General features: G+C 49.8%; 1 protein-coding gene across 2 annotated transcripts in view; it reads right to left on the bottom strand.

Moving 5' to 3' along the window:
• Positions 1-20424, bottom strand: part of GSG1L (GSG1 like) — a 220404-nt gene that overhangs the window by 71671 nt on the left and 128309 nt on the right. For both annotated transcript variants that reach the window (XM_022588444.2, XM_089895986.1), the window contains exon 3: positions 6080-6232. In XM_022588444.2, the coding sequence (XP_022444152.1) occupies positions 6080-6232 (153 nt within the window). The remainder of the gene's footprint in view (positions 1-6079; positions 6233-20424) is intronic.

Below are 20424 nucleotides of genomic sequence, written 5' to 3'. Positions count from 1 at the left end.
AGAAGTCAGAGTTTGGAGATACAGCTAGATTCCTGATGACATGATCACCTGGATGCAGCCATGCCTGAAGCATAACCACCCTGTACTTTTCAATTACATGAATCAAGAGAGTTCAATCACGCCCCCCCCCAACTTCTTCCTTTAGCTAATTTGATTGGGTTCTTGTCACTTGCAAGCAAAAGGAGCTTTTAATGATATTGAAAAACTCATTTCTCTGATTTAGACCCTCTGTACTTTTAGACACAAAAATACACAAAAGTACTTGCTCTCTCAGTTATGAGCAAGAGACCCAGTCTGGCCAGGGCAGAGAACTGAACACAGGGAGCTATGGGCAGGAGATTCTTTTTAGCACAGGCCCAAGGTGGCAGAGTAGCTAGTGGAATTAGTGTCTCAGGAAACTCACCCTAAAATACCATGGCAGTTTACGGTAGGAAGTTACAGGTCATTACACCAAGAGTAAGCTCTAAGGAAGAGTCAAAGAATTAAGTGAAGGGTGGACTGGGGAGGAATTCAAGACCACAGGCAACCTCGCTTGGTGGAAGCTGCCATGACTGAACATAAAACAAACAGATCTAAGCTTCCTGGCAGCCAGTGAAAGGCAAACCTGATGGGTTAACCAGCTTACATTCGCTCACAGAAGGCAGCCTCAGACCAGGTCGTAGGGCCAATGGCTCTATAAAACTGCCTTCCTGGAACTCACAGGCTTCATGGCTCCTGGGGCTGAAGGTGGATCCAGAGGAGCAGGTGTGCGCACTTTGCAAGCCTCACAGCTTGGTTCCTGAGGATTCCGGTGGTCCCACAGGTGTCTGCAGTGCAGTGGGATTTGCCTGCTGTGTCCCTCAGGCCCCAGGCCTCCAGATCCCCAAAGGTCTATCCAAAACACACGGATATGTGTCCACCTTGCAGGCTTGCCCTTCAACTCATACCTCACCTTGAAAATAGCCCCTGAAACTTTTTTAAAGTGTATGTAATGGTTAAGACTTTAATGCTTCTCAATCAAAATTCTTAGAAGTCATTCTGAATGCATAAGATTAGAACTCCTTCAAAGAAAAACATACAAGATTCAAACTTTAATTCCTAACCTAAGTTTCCACTAGCCCTGTAGTTTGGGGTCACAAAAGCATCAAAACATCCCCAAGTCCCAACATACTCCATTCAATTGCCTTTCAAGTTTAAGATATTCTGTATTTTTAAAAAAGAAAATAAAAATTTTCAAATCACACATTATATATATAAGGTTAAGAAACTGAATACGAGATTAAGAGTGGTGTGCCGTGCAGTGAAATATATATTTTATGATGAAGCCAAATATGCCAAGATTACATAAAAGATAAGGTTCTAGTTTCCCGGATTCAAAGAGCTACCTCATCCTTGGTCACTTTTTGTCTTATCGCAAAATTTCCTTTCTCGATACTTAACAAAGTAGACTCTTGCTGACTTCTCCGTGAAGTCTGATTTCTTCCTGGAAACAGACGTCCTCCTCTTCATTCCAGTGCAGTTTTTACTAAAAGCCCACCTGTGTTAGCCTGACCATCCAGGAGTTCTCCAAATGACTTTCTTTTCTTCCTAAGTAGATCAGCCTCATTTTTCGGAGAAACTGGGGAACAGACATCTTCCAGCCTGCTTTCACATCCTCTCCAAGATACAAGACCCTGGCCGCTGGGGGAAGAGACAGTGGCACAGGGAGCCCCATCTTCTCCAGCAGCTCTGCTAAAGTCACAGGACTGGCTGGGTGGGGGCGACACTGGCAGCTGGAGCCGCACCCCCGTCTGGAATTAGTCTTGCCCAGGCCTGAGAGATGGAGAAAAGCCGTGGCCCAGGGCAGGGTCACATTATGACTTTCAAGGGCCCCAGGCACCTTTGACTTCGTGGGCCCGTTCCTCCATAAAAGAAATGTTAAAAATTACATTTTATGATGGCAGTGGTATAAAAAATACCAGTCCAGCCTAGATTCACTCTTAGGCCTTCATTATTATTCTATTTTTTTCTTCTGATTTTAAAAACAGTCAAAATTAAAGCACTTTGTGGGTCCCTAGAAGCACTGGGAGCTCTAGGCTCTGGACCAGCAGGCCAACAATCCGTACGACCACCCTCCTGCCGGAACTGGGAACACAGACCTGCTGGCCCTGCCCACCACCCCTTCTCCCTTGGCCGTAGAGTTCAAATCCCTCACCCCAGCCTCACTGTGACAGGGCTGGTCCCTGGGGCCCTGATCTGCCCTTCAGTTTATTCAGGGACAACTAGGAATAATAATAACAACAGTGACAACCTGAAGTCCTGGGGGCCAAGCCCTGCTCAAAGCACTCTATACGGCAGGCTCTGGGTTCAACCACTGGCTACGTGACTGCCGGCAAGTCAGTTTTCCCATCTGTGGAATGGACGCAACGCCCCTCCCACAAGGACACTGAGGAATAAAGATATTAACACATGCAGCAGGCTCAGCCCAGTGCTGGTGCAGCATGGCATCTCAGTCCCTGTCGGCAATTAAGATTAATCCTAACCCACTGGCTCATTATATAATTAATTATAGTAATTGGCTCCCGTAGGGGCTGCCCTGCCTCTGCTTTCTCCTCTACCCTAGAAGGCGTTGACCTTGGGCTGAGGACCCCTCGGTGTGAGCTGGTCCGGCAGCATCAGAGCCCAACCCTCTCCCCACAGGGACTCAGTCGATGCTCGCCCACTCCTTCCCCTCCCACAGCAACAAATCAGAAGCCCACCCACCTCCTCCAAGCTTCTCACCCTCCCCAAACACCCCCCCAACTCCCCCCCCCCCACCAGTTGCCTTGTTCTCAAGGGGCTCCTGAAAGGCCAGCTTCCTGGTTCCTCCAGGACAGGCAAGTCAGGGGCTTGGCTCTCTCCTGGTCTCATGTTTCTCCCGGGTTTATTTTCTCCCAGGCATGAATACAGAATCCTTTCTCTCCACCACTTGCTTATCACATCATCTGGCTGCTACATCCCTCTCAGTTACTGTTTTCTGAGGACTTAAAAGTCTTCTCCCTCCCTGCCCGCCTGGTCACTCCTGCAGTGCGATCCCGAGAAAAGAGCAGGGGGCTCTGAAGCCAGCAGGAGCCGAGTTTAATCCCAGCTCCACAACTGACCAGCTGTGTGACCTTGGGCAAGTCAGTTAACCTCCCTGAGACGTGCATTGTTTATCTGCCTGAAATTACGGAGATGATCTTATTTTCTTTAGCAGTGGGACTCCCCGCTAGAAGGAAACTGGGGCTTTTTGAGGGCTGAAAACTTTGATAAGCCCTTTGAGGTAGGGGGAAGAGCCTCCTACCCACTTCCCCACGAGAGAGGCTTGAAGAACCAGAGACAGCTGCCTTGGACTGGCCACCAGCTTTTGTTTTGTGACAGGAGTAAGCAGGTTGAGGGGAGGGCTGGATGCTTGGGATAATGGAGGGGATTCTTTGATGCTTGGTAGAGAGAAAGAAAAGGAGAGATGAAACCACTGACAAGGAAAGGAGCCTAGACACTCTGCAGCACCTCACACCCAACCTGTTCAAAAGGGACCCATCATCTCCCCCAACTGCTCTTTCCCCACCTTCCCCATCTTGGTGGTACCATCCCATCCTGGCCAAATGCCAGCCCAGATCAGGGGTCTGGCCATCTAGACCTAGGGACCCCTCCCCAGAATAATGTTTTCAGCTCCATAAAATAAAATAAAAGGATATAGAAGAAACCAGTTATACTGAAATACAATTAGCAAAATATTCAAACAAATGTGTTATATAGTAATATATGTGCTTCTTCATTAGCATGTTAGATAAGATTCAGCGGAAGCTCTCAGAAGTATTGCCCTTTTGAAGGAGTGCATTTCAAGATATGTGCATATGAAAAACGTGGTTCCTATTGGTGACTATGTCACAGGTGCCGCCCACGACTGTGATGCGTTACCTCCGCTCATATTTGAAAGATATTCTAAATGTCAGTTGCAAGTTAGAGAAATAAAGATGTAACTTCTCCCCCATCCAGGTTCATGGACTCTCTGAATTCTGTGGACTCCACACTAGGAAGCTTTGACCTAGAGTCTCGGTTTTTCCAACCCACTCATTCCCGCCCACCTCTCCTAGTCAGTCTGCAGGCACTGTGCCTGCATCTCCTATCCCCACAGCCACTGCATGGGGCTGGGGCCTCACCCTTTCTCACCTCCTGGCCGGCCTCCTCACCTCCATTCTGGCTCCACTCCTCCTGTGCTGCACCCTGAACCCTCATCCCCAAATGCAAACCTGACCGCATCACCCTTTGCTCTGGATTCTTCGATGGCTCCCTATTGCCTGCATGATAAAATCTACAGACCAGTGCAAAGCACCAAGACCCCTACCCGGCTCTCCAGCCTCATCTCTCAACACTCCCACTCGCCTGCCTTTTCACGTTCCCATTAGTTTGAACTACGTGAAGTTTCCAGAATATGCCACGTCACTAAGCTTTTTCCTATGCTGTTCCCTCCACCCAAAATGCCCTCCCCGAGCTGTCCAACAAGGCAAACTCTTAAAGATTTTTTCCAAGTCTCAGCTCAAATGATTGCTTCCTCAGGCCCCACCCCACCCACTGGCACCCCCTGGGCAAACGTAGGTGCCCCCTTGCAGGACTCACCACACCCAGTTCATGAAGGTCAACTTGCCACATTACAAGGGTTTGATGAGTCTGTGTCGCTACAAGATGGCAAACTTCAGGAGGCCAGGACTGAGTCATTTTTTCTTTGACTCCCCCAAACCTAGTACCGACCCCGGAGCCCAGGAGGCCTTCAGTGAGTGTTGGTGGAGTAAATGAATACAATATGAAAAAAAAAAACTGATTTCAGGCATAATAAACACATTTAATAACAGCAAACAAAGAATAACCCATCTCTCGATCTGGAATAGCTGAAAACAGGGTCACGGGGGAAGGGGAGGGCGGCCAAAATCGACACTGTGCTGTGACGATCTCTCTGCTTTTCTTTTCTTCCCTTTACTGTTCTGGTTAGATTTCCCACATCCTGGGAATGACAATGCGCATGTTTTGATCTATGCAGCATGCTATAATTTCTTGAATTCCGCTCTCTATTCTTTGAGAGATCCTTCTGTTATATACACATACCTCAATTAGGGGGCGATTATCTCCCTTACCAAAAGGCTCATCGTTTCGGTTTCATTAAATAAAGAGTTCTTCCAAGTGCATGAAGAATAAGATTAGATTTATAGAAATTCAGTTTACATTTGGCTTTTTAGGAACAGATGTCGTACACAGCCAAGCCACTGCTCTGTCAGGCTTCCTGAAGTTATGGTGTACAGGCTCCTTTGACTCCCTTCTGGCAAACTCCTGGCTTAACCCCTTATGACCCAGGTCTGCTGAGGCTATTCCGGGCACCTGGCCATCTAATCCAATGACCTTTGCTTGGAGCCTTCTGTCCCCACCTCCCTGAGTCATGCTGCCACCGCTGACCATCCAATCTTTCCTAAAACCCTCAAAGTCCTTGGCCTTTGCCCACAATCTCTGCTCACCCCACCTTCACCATTGAGATTCCAAATGTGTTTGTTCATCAAGCTTCCTGCTGGTCATCTCCCCATGGAGGTCTCAAGGGCAAATACGATAAAGCAGATGAGTGAGGTGCCCACCACACCCAGCAGGCTCCCCTTTCATATCCCTGTGAAAGACGCCACCGTCCGCCCATTTTCACGACCACCTCCCTTTCCCTCGTGCCACAAATCCAATCCATCACCCGCCATGGGGCGTTCATCTCCTGAATACATCTCCAGCAAACCCATCTCTCTCTCCTACGTGTGTTAAGCTCCATGAAGCACTGGAACTGTCTGTTTCCATTCATTACTATAACCCCATACTTATTAAACACATGACCTGGCACACAAGACACTCAGTAAACACGTGCTGAATCAGAGAACAGGGGAGCAGACAAATCCTACTTTACAAATTGTAACACTGAGGTTCAGAGAAGAGAAGTGATTGGCTCATGGTCACTTAGGTGGACCAATCAGGACTTAGCCCGAGGGTGGCTCCAGCTCCCGCATTCCCCTCTGCTCTGGTCACAGGGTTGGTTCCGGTGTGTTCTTGCCCCACTGCCCGAGGCCCTCTGCCTTACCTGAGAGCACCGTGAAGACCGCCGCAAAGGCATTGAGCTTGAGCCCGTCGATGACATTGCTGGAGTGGAAGAGCTCGAGACACATGAGGCTGAAACCAACCACCAGCAGGAGGATGTAGAGCACCTCGGAGACGACCGACAGCCACAGGACCCCTGCACGGAGGAGGTAGGGAGGTCGTGAGGTGAGGACGCACAGGGTGGACTCTCCCTGGGTTCGTTCCACCCCACGCCCCTGGGTTGGGGGATCAAGTCGTTTTAGGGAAGACCTCGGTTCTAGGGTGGGTCCTGATCAGGTAAGGCGATCCTGGCCAGCCATCCTCCTCACCAGGACTGGCTCAGGAAGCCCGGCTTAAGTCAGTCAGAGCGTGGCACTCTCAGGATGACAGTTACTGGTTCAGGGAGGCATGTGACCAATAAGCGGGTCCATTCAGATAGGAGGGAGGAACTTCCATCCTGTGGCTGAATGGGAGGCTCTCTTTCTCTTCTCATCTGTTACATGACTGCCACTGGGAGCCATCTCACGGCCCAGAGATCACCTGCCTTAGAATGAAGCTGACACTGGTTACTGAGCGGAGCAGTGGAAAGATGACCTCACTGGGCCACGCAACCACCAGCCCCGAGGGCTTCCCTGTGGCTCAGCTGGCCAGTATGATGTTCTCTGTTACTTACAGCTATAAGCATCCCAACTCTTACACACATCATGCTTGCCCTCAAGGTACACCTACATTTTTATTTACCCTGTTCCCTACTCCACTTTTTTCTAGATACCACCACTACTATTCCCACAGCTTCAACCTTGTGGTTCTCTTGGGAGCTGCCATGCTCTGCTGTGGTCCCACCCCACTGGGCACAGCTAATTGATCCAATGTGATCACGTGACCTAGAATTGGCCAGTCAAGGCCCTTCTCTAGGAATCTGTGCTTGGAACCCACTGAAGTAGACAGGAAGAGAGGCCCAGATGGGAGTCCAGGCACTCTGTCAGTACAAGCGACTGGTTCCAGCTGTTCCTGAAGGCCAGCTGCACCCCATCCTGCCAGTGTTTTGGCTATCCAAAGCTTCTTTTTATTCCTTAACGTAGCACAGCTCCCTCTTCCCCCAAATTGGTTCAAATTGGGTTACCATCATTTGCCACCTAATTTAGGGGGCGTCTTCTGTTTCTCCCATCCTACATTATTCTTCCTTCTTCCTACATGCTTTTTATTTGAAGAACCCCTTTCCTCTCTCAGTCTGTGCAGTTTAGTTGCATCAGATTCACACCCTGGCTCCATGACTCGTATCTGGCCAGTCAGAACTCCGTGTCCTTCTGACTCTAGTCATTGGTTCAGGAATGAACCTCTCTATGCCTCAGTTTCTTAACCTATAAAATGGGAATAATAATAACTCCTATCTCATAGTATTGTGGTGCTGCGAGGATTCACACAGCAACGTAATGAGCTTGTGCTTAGCATATAGCAAGAGCTCAGTTCATGTGCGTCATTACCATTGTTGGATGGGAGGAACACGGTGGGGACTGGAAATGGAGCCGAGGGGTCCTTGAGTGAGGTCAAGGTTAGAGCCAGTCAAGAGGGAGAAATGACACTGTGGGAGCAGACGTGATTTCTGAGAAAAAGGGTGGCGAGTAAGAGGTGGAGCACATCATGTGACTTACCTTCCAAGCCACGCTAACCATAGGTTTTGAGAAGGGACTAAGGATGGACCAGGCCTGGCCAGCCGGAGATGAACACATGACCCAAATCAGTTCAATGAGTCAGGCACAGGACTTTTGCTGAAACTATTGGGAAAGAAAATTCCTTTTTTCCACTGGGTTTGAGGCTGGGAAGATGGAAGGATGGAAGTGACTGCATCAAGTAGCAAGGGCCTTCCTGGGGGCAGAGCCAAGGCCAAGGAAGGTGGCACCAAGAGATGGAGGAAGACCATGTCCTGTGACGTTGAGCCCCCAGATCCAGCCATGCCTACAGCTGCCAGTCATTTGTTCTTTCAATCACATGAACCAAGAGATCCTTGTCTTTGCCTAAGCCGGTTTGGGGTAGAACTTCTGTCTCTTACAACCAACAGTCCGGACCTTCAGTTTTTCTTTTCTCGGAAGCTGTCCTTCCCTACCTCTCTGCCTTTGCACAAGTTGTCCTTTCCACCTTAATGCCCTAGGGACGCCCGATATACACCATTCAGTGAAGGAAGCAAACAAACAGCAATGTCTGAGCCCCGATCTATTCTCTGATGAAGAATCCAGATTCTCAAACACCCACTATCATTCCTAATGCAACGGGGCTTTCAGAGCTTTGAAGAACTTTTTTCTTTTTCTTTTTGCTACAAAAATATCGCATCTCCTGGGCAATCCCTTGGATTTCTGTAAGAGAATAATGTGCTCTTGGCAGCCTGGATGTTGTTAAAACATCCCCTGGCACCATACACTCGCAGCCTCTGAGGCCCTTCGCTGGCCCGAGGCCCACCGGGCAGCGAGGAGGAATGCAGGAGGTGCAGGGTGAGCTGGGCCATGCAGGGGTGCGGCTGCCCTCGGGAAAGCCTGCTCTCCCTCCCAGCAGCCTTCACCTCCAGCTGCTGTTGCCCTGCTGGTGGGCGGAGCCTCACCAGGGTGAGGCTCACCGACTCAGCTGACTCCCCCGCAGTGCCCCTGCTTCCCCAGGGGATGCTCTCATCCCGCCCAAGTGGGCCCCTGGCCAAGCCTCCACCCCACCCACCACTCCCCATAGCAGGGCCCAGCTCTGCTCTTTCAGATGGGATGGGCGTGGGGGACTGAGATGCTCCAGGAGTTAAGTTAACCATGGAGAAACAGGCAGTGGAATCTCAGCTGCATGGCTGGGGTTATGCTTCTTATTTCTGCCAGATTTATTTCCCTGTCTAGCCACTGGGCTCAGAGCATCTGTCTGCAAGTTACAGCCCACCTAAGCCAAGGAAATTAATAACTATAGTAAGAAGTGGAACTGTTGCTGAGGTTATGCTAATAGCAGCAACAATGTCACAGTAAGGGCCAAGGGATATTAGGTGTTTATCACGTGCCAAGTCATACTGGACAATGTTAATGTTCCACCCAATGTCCTTGCACCTCTTTTTAGCGTTTCTGTCTTTGGAGGATTGTCTTTGGGCAACTGGACTACATCTTGCCCATATTCATTCAGAAAGTGCCTGGAAACTTACATTTTCCTCTCTGTTCTGTTGTCAACATCTTGCCCATATTCATTCAGAAAGTGCCTGGAAACTTACATTTTCCTCTCTGTTCTGTTGTCAACCAGTGGCCGACTACGGTAGTCCAGCCCCATGGCTCCGGTGGAGACCACCCTGGGTGGTGACCCACACTGCAAAGCTCCCTCAGGGCCAAAACTGAAGCTGCCCTCTCTGGGCCCTGGCCTGACATCACCCCCTCACTTGCCTTCCTCCCTTCCCCGTTCTGCTCCCCTCAATTCCCTTACCATTCTCCTCCAGGGCATTTCCTTTATAAATGACTTGCACATGGATCCTCAGCCCAGAGTCTGTTTCTAGGGACTCTGGCCTCAAACACCAGCATTCACATGCATGATCTCCCCCAATCTTCCTGACAACTTTGCAAGGCAGCAGTGCAGCACCCATATTACAGATGAGCAAACTGAGGTTCAGAGGGATTAAACCACTGGTCTACACAGCTGGATAGTGAGTGATATAGTCAATCTGGGTTCAAACTCAGGCCTCTCTGACTCCAGAAACCATCATGGGTAGGGAGGTTGTAACCTATCAGGATAGAATGGCCACTCTGAAGTCATATCGAGGGAGTTGGGTTCCCTGGCGATGGCTCTCATCTATGTGCACTCCAGCATCCCAAAGAATTCCTGCATCGGAATTCTTGCAGGAAGATGACCACGGAGTGGGATTATGGTGGGGGAGGGGGTTCTCAGTGATCCTGAGCCCAGCTGGCCACCAGGTGTGGTGGGGAAGGAGGTCGCAGGGAAGAGCAGACGGATCTTGAGGATGCTGGTGACTCAGGCTGGGACCTAGGACCTGGGACCCTTTGCTGCAATGCTCGTACCCGGACAAAGTCTCTTTGAGCAACAAAACACAAAGAAACTATAAAGGACTAAAAATAATTGTGCGCATTGGCAGTTGGGGCAAATTATGATTATGGAAAACAAGATACGAAAAGACAAAAACCCCAACTGCTGGGGCTTCCCTGGTGGCGCAGTGGTTGAGAGTCCGCCTGCCGATGCAGGGCACGCGGGTTCGTGCCCCTGTCTGGGAAGATCCCACATGCCGTGGAGCGGCTGGGCCCGTGAGCCATGGCCGCTGAGCCTGCGCGTCCGGAGCCTGTGCTCCGCAACGGGAGGGGCCACAACAGTGAGAGGCCCGTGTACCGCAAAAAAAACCCCAAACAAACAAAAAAAAACCCAACTGCCACTTCTGAAGAGCCAGGAACAAAAGCACAGTACTGCACATGCCCCTGCACACGGCACCACCAAAGGGGTGGGCAAAACACCTAAGCCACGCCTCTGGCCCGACCCCTGGACCCGCCCCTACCCTCTCCCCATATAAGGAACCAGCTCGCCCCCCCCCACCCCATCCCCACCCCACCCTCACTCCGGGAGCCAGCGAGCAAGGGAAACTGTTGCTTGTTTTCGCTCCCTCTTGCTGCAGCAGGGGCCCCAGTAAAGCCTTGCCTGAATTTCTTGTCTGGCCTCTTATCAATTTCTATTGATTAAGGAGGCCAAGAACCCTGGTAGGTAACACTGGGAACCAGGCTGGAAAAGATGGGTTTGACCCATGCTGCAGAGGCAGGTGCAGTCCTAAAGGGCTTAGCAAAGGAAAGACACGCAGGGAGGCTTGCTCTGGAAGGGGGTTGGCTGCAAGACCCGGTGGAGGTTTGGGCCGCGCTCCATGAACAGATGGTGGTGGCCTGGGCCGTGGCAATGATGGGGGCGGGGGTGAGGACAAGTGGGGAGCTTGATAACTCCAGAGGGGTGGGCTCAGTGGACTGCTGACCCATGAATGCGATGGCAAAGGAGAGGGAGGAGTCCAGGGCGGGGCCATGTTTCCAGCGCAGGCGTCTGAGCAGATAGTCATCGTTCCTCAGTGAGAATGGGATGATGCTAAAGGTAGGAAGGCGGTGAGCTCAGCCACTCCTGCATGTGCAGGGTCTGCAGCAGCTGCAGGACCTCCAGTGGGGATGTGCAGGAGGCAGCTGGAGCTCAGACAGGGATGTGGGGACATTGGCAAGACATGGGCACTCACTAAACGTTTGCCGTGATTGTTAAAGAGATGGATGCCCAAAGAAAGCATTTAGAGCAAAAGAGAAAAGAGTAAGAAGTAGAATCCACAGGAACATTAATACTCAAGGGGAGGGGTGGGGAGGGGCTGCAAAGGTGTAGTGACACTGTGGGTGTCCCACCCATCCCTGCCGACAGCACTTCAATGCACCTACCACCTGCCAGCACCTCTCTGCCCCAGGGGTTGCCCTGGTCACCAGAGCCTAGTCCCCACCTGCTGGGAGACTGACACCACCCTGCCCTCCACCTCAGCAGCAGCCCTCAACCAATGCCTGATGTGAGCTGATAAATAAGTACAAATTATACCTGTGTTTCCCACTGTAATAGGGAAGAACAAATCTGACTCCATATTGGATTGGTTTCTTTTCCTTTAACCTTTATACTCCATTGCTTTTGCTACAAGTTAAGAATATTGCCTATAGCCTGAAATATACAGGATGGCCCATGCTCAAGGTTCTGACCTTTATAGGTGTAACACTTTTCCATTCATATAGAGATAAAAAGTTGCAGAACAGAGAAGAACATTTGTCTTGTTGGAGGTTTACAGGAACATCCTGACCTGACCTAGCTGGACAGTTGCAAGAACAAAGGATTCCGGCACCAAGAAGTTTGCAACAACTAACCACACCCCATCCCATTTCAGTATAAAAGAAGCTTGAATTCTAGCTTGGGGAAGCTGGTTCTTTGGGACACGAGTCCACCATCTTCTCAGTCTGCTGGCTTTCAGAATAAAGTCACTATTCCTTGCCCCAGCAACTCTATCTATTGTCCTGCCGTGCATGAGCAGTACAAGCTTGGACTCAATAACACCACCACCAGGGGAGAGATGGTGTTAAGTGTGAAGAACCACAACATTAAATTGTCTGCATCAAAGAGTGAAAATGCTATTCGCTTTTCCATTATTTTTAAAATTCTTATCAGCCCAATCAAAAGAGTCTCCGCTTGGCGATAATATGTCCTTAACACTTTGCTAACACTTGTTAATTGTTTGAAACAACGAGAGGGCTCAGATCTTCAGCAGTTCCTAAGCAGACTTGAAGAACATTTTGACAGTTGCCTTCTGTGCTGCGGACTCTCCATCACCCCCATCCTCTCCCTCCCCTCCCAGGCCACAGCTCTCCACCCCTCTCTGCCCTACTCTGCGCCCCAGGGGACTGACTCCTTAGAAGGGCATCCCCAAGCTCCCTGGTCCTCTGACTCAGCAATGGGGGGCACCAGTTGGAAATCGGCACATGGGAGGAGAGAGGTCAGCGTGCCTCTGCCCTGCTCCTTCTCTGTCTCTGTCTACTTCTCTGGCATCAGCTTCATCCTCTTGCCCACGACTACAGCTCCGTTGTCACGGCTACTATTCTCACAGACCCCAGAACACTGTTCTTGCCCGTTTCTCCTTCCTGTCCAAGGCTGGTAACGGCTCCCCTCTGTCATCAGCCCTTGGGGGCCTCAGATTCTCTTAACCCTTTCCATGCCTCTGTTAGGGGTTCTTTCATCCAAGTGCCTTCATTTGAACCATTTGGGAGATTCTGTTTCCCGCAGAGAGCCTCCTTGGCACATCATTTTTTATGGCAAGGGATCCAATTAGAGGAGTGATCTTAGCCAGTGGTCACAGCGTAGGCCCCGAATAGCAGCAGCAGCAGCAGCACTTGGGAACTTGTGATGCAAATTCTTGGGCCTTTTACTGAATCCAGGAACTCTGAGAGTAGAACCCATCTGTGTCTTTTTTTTTTTAAATAAATTTATTTATTTATTTTTGGCTGCGTTGGGTCTTTGTTGCTGCGCGTGGGCTTTCTCTAGTTGCAACGCACGGGCTTCTCATTGTGGTGGCTTCTCTTGTTGCAGAGCATGGGCTCTAGGCACGCGGGCTTCAGTAGTTGTGGCACATGGGCCCAGTAGTTGTGGCTTGTGGGCTCTAGAGCGCAGGCTCAGTAGTTGTGGCGCACAGGCTTAGCTGTTCTGCGGCACGTGGGATCTTCCCGGACCAGGGCTCGAACCCACGTCCCCTGCATTGGCAGGCGGTTTCTTAACCACTGCAGCACCAGGGAAGTCCCCCATCTGTGTCTTAGCGGGCCCTCCAGGAGACGCTGATGCACATTCAAATATGAGCATCACTGATCTGAAGTCCCCTTTCAAATGTATGTAGAAAAAAGAGAGTCGACTTGTGCGGGGGAGGGGATTGAGCCAATAAATGCTAGACCGTAGTTTGTTGGCGTCTGGCCAGCGGAGAGAAGGTATAATGGGAATAATGAAACAATCGGGAATCATCCCTTAGTGTATGCCCACTATTAGCGTTATGGAATGCAGGCACGTGTGAATAAAGGAAGCTGGGAAGGACAGTGGGCTGGCAGCCTCTGGGCAGGACCAGCGGGGAGCCTTGGTGCCACCCGGAAAGGCTCAACAATCACAGAGATGATTGTTTCAAGTCTCTGAAACTTGATGCTAATGGCTCAATTTGCAGCTGAGAACTGGTGACCTCCCGAGGCAGAAGAAATAAAATGATTTCTCATCAGGTGCAGGGCCTGTGGGGTGACAGCTAATCCTGTTAGCTGCACTTTTTGCCTTTTTAAAAAACATCTTCATGACGCCAGCTCTGACCCTCCACTGATGCAATTGATGGGTTTGCAAGAACCATTTCCCTTTTGCCCAGGAATCCCGCCCTTGCTAAGACACTTTCCAGGGCCAGCTCGTTGGCTGAGGGGAAAGTCACAGGCGGGAACCGTCTTGGATGTGTGACATTGGCTGGGGGCCTTAACCTTTTGCCCTCTGTTTCCTCAATTGAAAAATGGGCGTGATAGATTTGTGAGCATTAAATGAGACAATATCTTTAAGTCACACGAGCCTGGCACTTGGAAAGTATTCAAGAGAGCTAAGTATTACTATTACTTCCTAATTAGTATAATTATTAGCAATTACAATAATTACAAGAGGCAGTGAGGCATAGGGGTGAAGAGCCAGACATGGGCCAGGCCACCTAGATTGACACTAGCTCTGCCAGTTACTAGCTGGGAGACTGAGCAAGTGGTATCACACACTGTACCTGTCTTCTCACTTATAAACTGGGGATAGATCTAGTACCCACTTATGGACTGTTGTGAGGATAAAGCAAGTTAATTGATAAGTGAAGTGCTAAGGGCAGTGCCTGGCACATAGCAAGTGTTAAGTAAGCGTTAGTTACTGTTACTATTATTGTTGTCATCGTTGTTATTCCCATGGGACGTAGCCAAGGACTAGGCAGCCTGGAACAATTGCATCTCAGCCGCTGGACAAATAAAATTTTTATGGTGGCGGGGGGGCGGGGGGTGGTACACAGGGGGATTGTGGTAAAATCATATGAAATCCCAAGATGCAATGGCATTTTAAGAGAAAACATTTTTCCTCCCCAAATCCATCAGTTTCATATGTCAAATCAATAAGTCGTGGTGCAGTGGCCGCTGGCTGTGGGCTCGGTGACACGCCCCCTGAAACCCAGCATGTTAAATCATGTAAATGGCGTGGGCCAGGACCTCTGAGGCTGGAAACAGCTCCATGATAGCTGCTGTTTGCGAAATGTCAATACTGGAAGCTCAGAGGCAGAGATGCACAGGGGATGGGAGGAGAAAGCCAGAGGCCTCGAAGAACTGTGGGGAGGGACTTTGGGGGTCCCCGAGCCCCCAGCCCTCCATCTGCAGATGAGAAGTTAGCCCAGAGAGGAGTTAGGATGTGCCCCTGTCACAAAGCACATTGGGGGCAGATTGGGGTAGGGGTGGATTTGCCACCTCCCCGGCTGCTCAATGTTGCATGATTGGGGTGACTCTATCACAGGCACTGGGATTGAGATTTTAGGGGAAAGGGGCTGCCTTGAAGATGGTGGCTGCACCGCACGTCTGTAGCCCTGAGTTCCAGCCCTGATGCCGTGGGACCTCTGGAAGGCCCCCGTGTCTCCAGGGGCCTCAGTTTCCCTCCCGGTAAAACAAGTGGATTCTCAAACAAGCTGCCAACAGGCCGAAGCCAGTCCGCAGAATTGTCTTGTTTGGCCCACACAGTATTTTAAAAATATCTGAATTCATTATCAACATTTAAAAATAGGAGACTTCACATAAAAATACAGATTTCTGGATTTGTTTGCAAAATGGGTGGATGCAGGACTATAAGACCCGCATCCCCATATGATGATGACTGTGAGGCTGAGCTGGGGCGGCCCCCCTCAAACAGGGCAGCCCAGACCCCAGCCAGCGCCCTGCACCCCTTCATGGCTCCTTCCTAGCACTCGTGAGCATTGGGGTTTACAGCCCCCCCAAACAATGCTAAGGTCATTTCTATTCCTGACACTCGGCAGCGATGCAACATTTTGAGACCCTGTATGGTCCTCCCTGATATTTACATGTGGGAGTGAAATACACAGCAAAGTCTCAGTTATCCAACTTCCTCAGGGATGGGGGGGGGTTCTAGCAAACACCATGCTACCCCACACATGAGGGTACCAATTTTCAAAGAGTCAGATTCAAAGGAAAGACATTCAGCTCTAAAAATATGCCCAGATTGATTTAACTGAGCCAAGAGCCTGGGTCTGAACGCTATTTCCAAGAGTCATCTTGTCCACCCCAGCCCTACATCCTGTCCACGAAGGCCTGAGAGGGCCAGTGAGTGGCCCGAGGTCACGACACTGGGAATCTTCCTTTCATGAGTCAGATAGAACCTTTTAGGCTTTAACTGGAGGTCATGGTGGAGACCCTAGGTGGCTGCTCTCATAGATGTGCAAAAAACATTGGGTAACAGAGCGCCTGGGAATGGAATGCCATTCAAACGTCCATCAGCGCGTTGCTCTGGAAACACAGGGCCTGGCTGGGGCTGTTTTCTGTGTCAGTCACCATCTTTTCCAGAACTGTCCTTCTCTAGAGCCTCTCTACTCAAAGCAGACCTACTGACTCAGGTCTACATTTTAACCAGATCCCCAGCTGACCCGAGCACATGTTCAAGTGTGAGGAGCACTGCTCTAGAGGATGAAGTTCATGTGTTTTACTATGGGACCCGCATCCTTGACAAGCAGGTGCTAAGTAGCCCTGCCCACCTCAGCACTGGCTGCTTGCTGAACATTCCACGCCCTCCTGTGCCTCCAGCGTAGCCCTGGTCCTTGGAGTGTTGTCCTCCTCTGGGGTCAGCTGAATAACGGCAAAGATATCCACGCCCTAATCTCCAGAACCTATGAGTACGTTACCTTATACAGCAGAAGGGACTTTGCAGAAGTGGTTATGATCTTGAGATGGGGACATTATCCTGGATTAATTGGATGAGCCCAATGTAATCACAAGAGTCCTTATAAGAGAGAAGCAAGAGGGTCTGAGTCAAGAACAGGAGATGTGACAATAGAAGCAGAGGTTGGAGTGATATGGGGCCACGAGCCAAGGAATGCAGGCAGCCTCTAGAAACTGGAAAACGCAAGGAAACAGGTTCTCCCCTGGAGCCTCCAGAAAGGGATGACGACACTTTGATTTTAGCCCCATAAGGCTCATTTCAGAATTCTGATCCCCAGAACTTTAAGATAATAAATCCAGGGACTTCTCTGGTGGTCGAGTGGTTAAGACTTCGCCTTCCAATGCAGGGGGTGCGGGTTCAATCCCTGGTCGAGGAGCTAAGATCCCACATGCCTCATGGCCAAAAAAACAAAACATAAAACAGAAGCAATATTGTGGCAAATTCAATAATGACTTTAAAAATGGTCCACATCAAAAAATAAATAAACAAAAATAAATAAATTGATGTTATTTTAAGCCATTAAAGTTTATGCTAACTTGTTACTATAGCAATAAGAAATTAATACATCTTCTTTCTCTGTTCAAGATCAGCTCTGCCAGGAAGCCTCTCCTGACTACCCTAGCCCCCACTGCGGCCCCCAGACAGACCTCAGCAAACAAGAAAGCTTCTCCATCACTTCCAGGTAGATGCCTTGCTGAGATGGAGAGAGCCTGGACTTGGCGTCAAGCAGGTCTGGATTTGACCTTGGACCCTTACCTAACTTCTCTGAGCCTCAGCCTCTTTGGCTATAAAATGGAGTCAACACCACCAATCTCACACATTTTCTGGGCAAGTTAAATGAGATTATGGCTGCAAACCCGCCCCCAGCCCCCAACAGTCCAGTTCCTGGCACATTGTAGGTCCTCAGTAAATGTTGTGTACCAAGCTGACAGGCTGGGCCCAGAGAAATGAGTCGTTCTCCTCTGAGCTCACAATTAATAAACGAGTTTATCACTGGAATGGATTTTGACAATGTCTTATGGTCCCCAGAGTTCCACAAGGTTCCAGTCTCTGTCAATTTAGAAATGACTCTAGCAGACATGCCCTTTAGAAATGCCTCTGTTGGAACCCTGGGACAATCACTGAGCATTTGAGATGTGTCATGGTGACCTTGGCCTTCAGCATCAGGCTACAGTGATTTTTCTCTCTCTTTAGGATCCAGAAGCTGGTCTTGAAAATAATCTCTGGCCCACACAAGCCGGGGCCTGGGGAGGAGACTGGGAGGGGGAGCGTGGTGGGAAGAACTTAGAAGTCCGAGGTGAGTACTGGCCACTACACCCCACCCGGACCTCCCATCACTTTAGCAAGTCCTCTCATCGCTCTGGGCCTCCCCCTTCCCCATCTCTAAAATGGGGTTGCTATGTAGGCAAAGGAAGTAGGACGGGGTAGGTCAGAAGTTGCAAACTGGCCTGAAGACAAGCTTTTGAGATTTTTTTGCTGTGTTTCCTGGGTTGGTGTTTTGTTTTGTTTTGGTTCCTTCTCTTTCTTTGTCTCTCTGTCTTTCTGTCTCTGTCTCTCTGTCTCTGTCGTTCTGTCTTTCTGTCTCTCTCTCTCTCGTTATATGTGGTATTTTTAAAATTTTGAATTAGAAAAATGAATTTGAAAAATGGGAAAATCTAGATTCTTTTGGAAATCTGGTTGACCAGGGCCACCTTCCTACAGGAAGATGATGGCTGGAGCCCGGTGGTGGCCGCTCCCTGCCAGAGTCCTCACCCTTCCCTATAATTTCCTGCCCTGGAGGCTGAGGGCTACAGTCCAGGGAATCAGCCCAGAGTGCAGGCAGGTTCTTTTACAATGAGAGCTGGGAGAAAGCCTCTCGGGGGTGGGGAATGCCAGGCGGTGTGCAGCCAGGGTACAGAGATGGGCAGGGCTTGGGGAGGAGGTCGGCAGGGGATTCTGGGGAAGGCGCTGCATCAGAAAGGCCTCCCAGACACCAGCTGGTTCCTACTCCAGCTGCCACCTACTGCCAGGTGGGAGGAGTAGTACCCTGGAGAACACAGCTGTGAACATAGAATTGGGCTGGTCATTGCAGAGTCGGTTTAAGAAGGAAATGGTTATCTGCTGTGAGATGGTAGTGTGCCCAACGGTTAAGGGCATAGCCTGGGGAGCCAGACCACCTACAGGCAAATCTCATCTCTGCTAACGACTTGCTGTGTGGCCTTGGGCAAGTTACTTCACCTCTCTGAGCCGGTTTCCTCCTCCACCTCAGAGGGTGGTTGTAAAAATTAAATGAGACATGTAAAGAGGCATAATCCAGGCTCAGCTCATGATAGCTCACGATAGGCCTCAATATATGTCAGCTATCCCCATTTAACAGATGAGAACATTGAGACTTGGAAAGAAGAAGAAAAAATTCATCTGTCTCAAGCCTGACAGAGCCAGGCCGAGTGGGTAGTGGGGAGGTACTGTCAACCATGTGATCTGGATTCAACATTTGCCCAGGATGTCAAGAAGAAGCACAGTCTAGCCCTCTGCCTTTGGCCTCCCTGTGGCCCCCTTGCTAAATCAAGGGCATTCTGACTTGCCCTCCCCAATCCTCCCCACACCTCTAGAGCGTCCCTCTTCCCTTAAACTCACCTGAAAAACCATAGTCTCTGCACCTAACAAATTTCCCAAACCCAGACTCTGCAGAGGGCACTATGCGGAATGCAGAGGGGAACAGACTTGGATCCAGCCCTCTGGGAACCCCAAATTTAACCTGAGGGCTGAGATACACCCAATAATGACAACCACGTTATACATCACCTAAGGAGGGCAAAGCACCATGCTGGGGCCTTGGCAAAGAGAAGCTCATTTCAACCCACAACAACCCTATGACTTGGGTGCTATTATTTTCTCTGAGTTACAGATGAGAGGAGACTGGGCACAGAGAGGTTAACTACCGAGCCCAGGCACATAGCTAATAAGTGGCAGAACTGGGATTCAAAGGCCAGCCAGCCCAGATCCCCCTGCATGCCAAGCCCAGCTGGCCTCAAGGTCTGGTGAGCCAGTGGAAAACAGGGCACTTCCTGATAACCTCTGGGTGGCCTGCCTGGTCCCTTCCAACAAGCATTCAAACCAGCTGATACAGGCTCCATCTGACAAATGAGGACACTGAGGCCCAGAGAAGGAGAGTGATTTGCCCAAGGTCCCACAGCATTGGCAAGGGGAGGAGTCATGAGTGGTGCCCAGCTCTGTCTGAGCCCCCTTCCAGTTCTCTGCAGGGGCTCTGCCCCTCTTCTGGGCCATGGACCCCTATGGCATCTGATGAAGCCTAACATTTTTCTCTGAAAACTGTTTTTAAATAAAACAAACATACAGGATTGCAAAGGAAACCAATTATACTTAAATGGAGTTATCAAGACATTTTAAAAAATCAAATATATAATATTAACCTATGTACTTTTTCATTAGTGCACAAAATAACAAGATCTAGTGCAAGTCTAATAACTTCGGTAACTTTGAAGGAGCGAGGAAGAAAGTGATATTTTCAAGACCTCTGCAAACCCTGTAATGTGTTATGAAAACTGTGATTCCAACTGGCAACAAAGTCCCAGGTGGGGCTAGGACTCCACATATCATGGAAAGAAATGCTTAACTGCCAGTTAGAAGCTAGTGAGAGTAAAGATGTAATATTTTGCCACCCAAGTTCTGGGATCCCCTGAATTCTGACCACTGACCCCTTGGGAATTTCCAGGTTAAACATTTCTGCCTGAAGCAGTTATTCTCCAATATGTAAGTGCTTGTTAAGATGCAATTCCCAGGCTGGCCCTAGGGAAGCTGATGCTGCAGAGACGAGGAAGAGGCTGGGCTCTGCATTGTGAAAAGCACCCCAGGTCATTCTGATGCATG

Source organism: Delphinapterus leucas, chromosome 15 (assembly GCF_059928025.1).
Source record: "Delphinapterus leucas isolate spDelLeu-1000000601 "Yukka" chromosome 15, BTC_Dleu_Yukka2, whole genome shotgun sequence".
In the NCBI taxonomy this organism is placed as follows: Eukaryota; Metazoa; Chordata; class Mammalia; order Artiodactyla; family Monodontidae; genus Delphinapterus; species Delphinapterus leucas.
The sequence above is the reverse complement of the archived record's forward strand: the minus strand, read 5'-3'. Positions and strand labels throughout refer to the sequence as shown.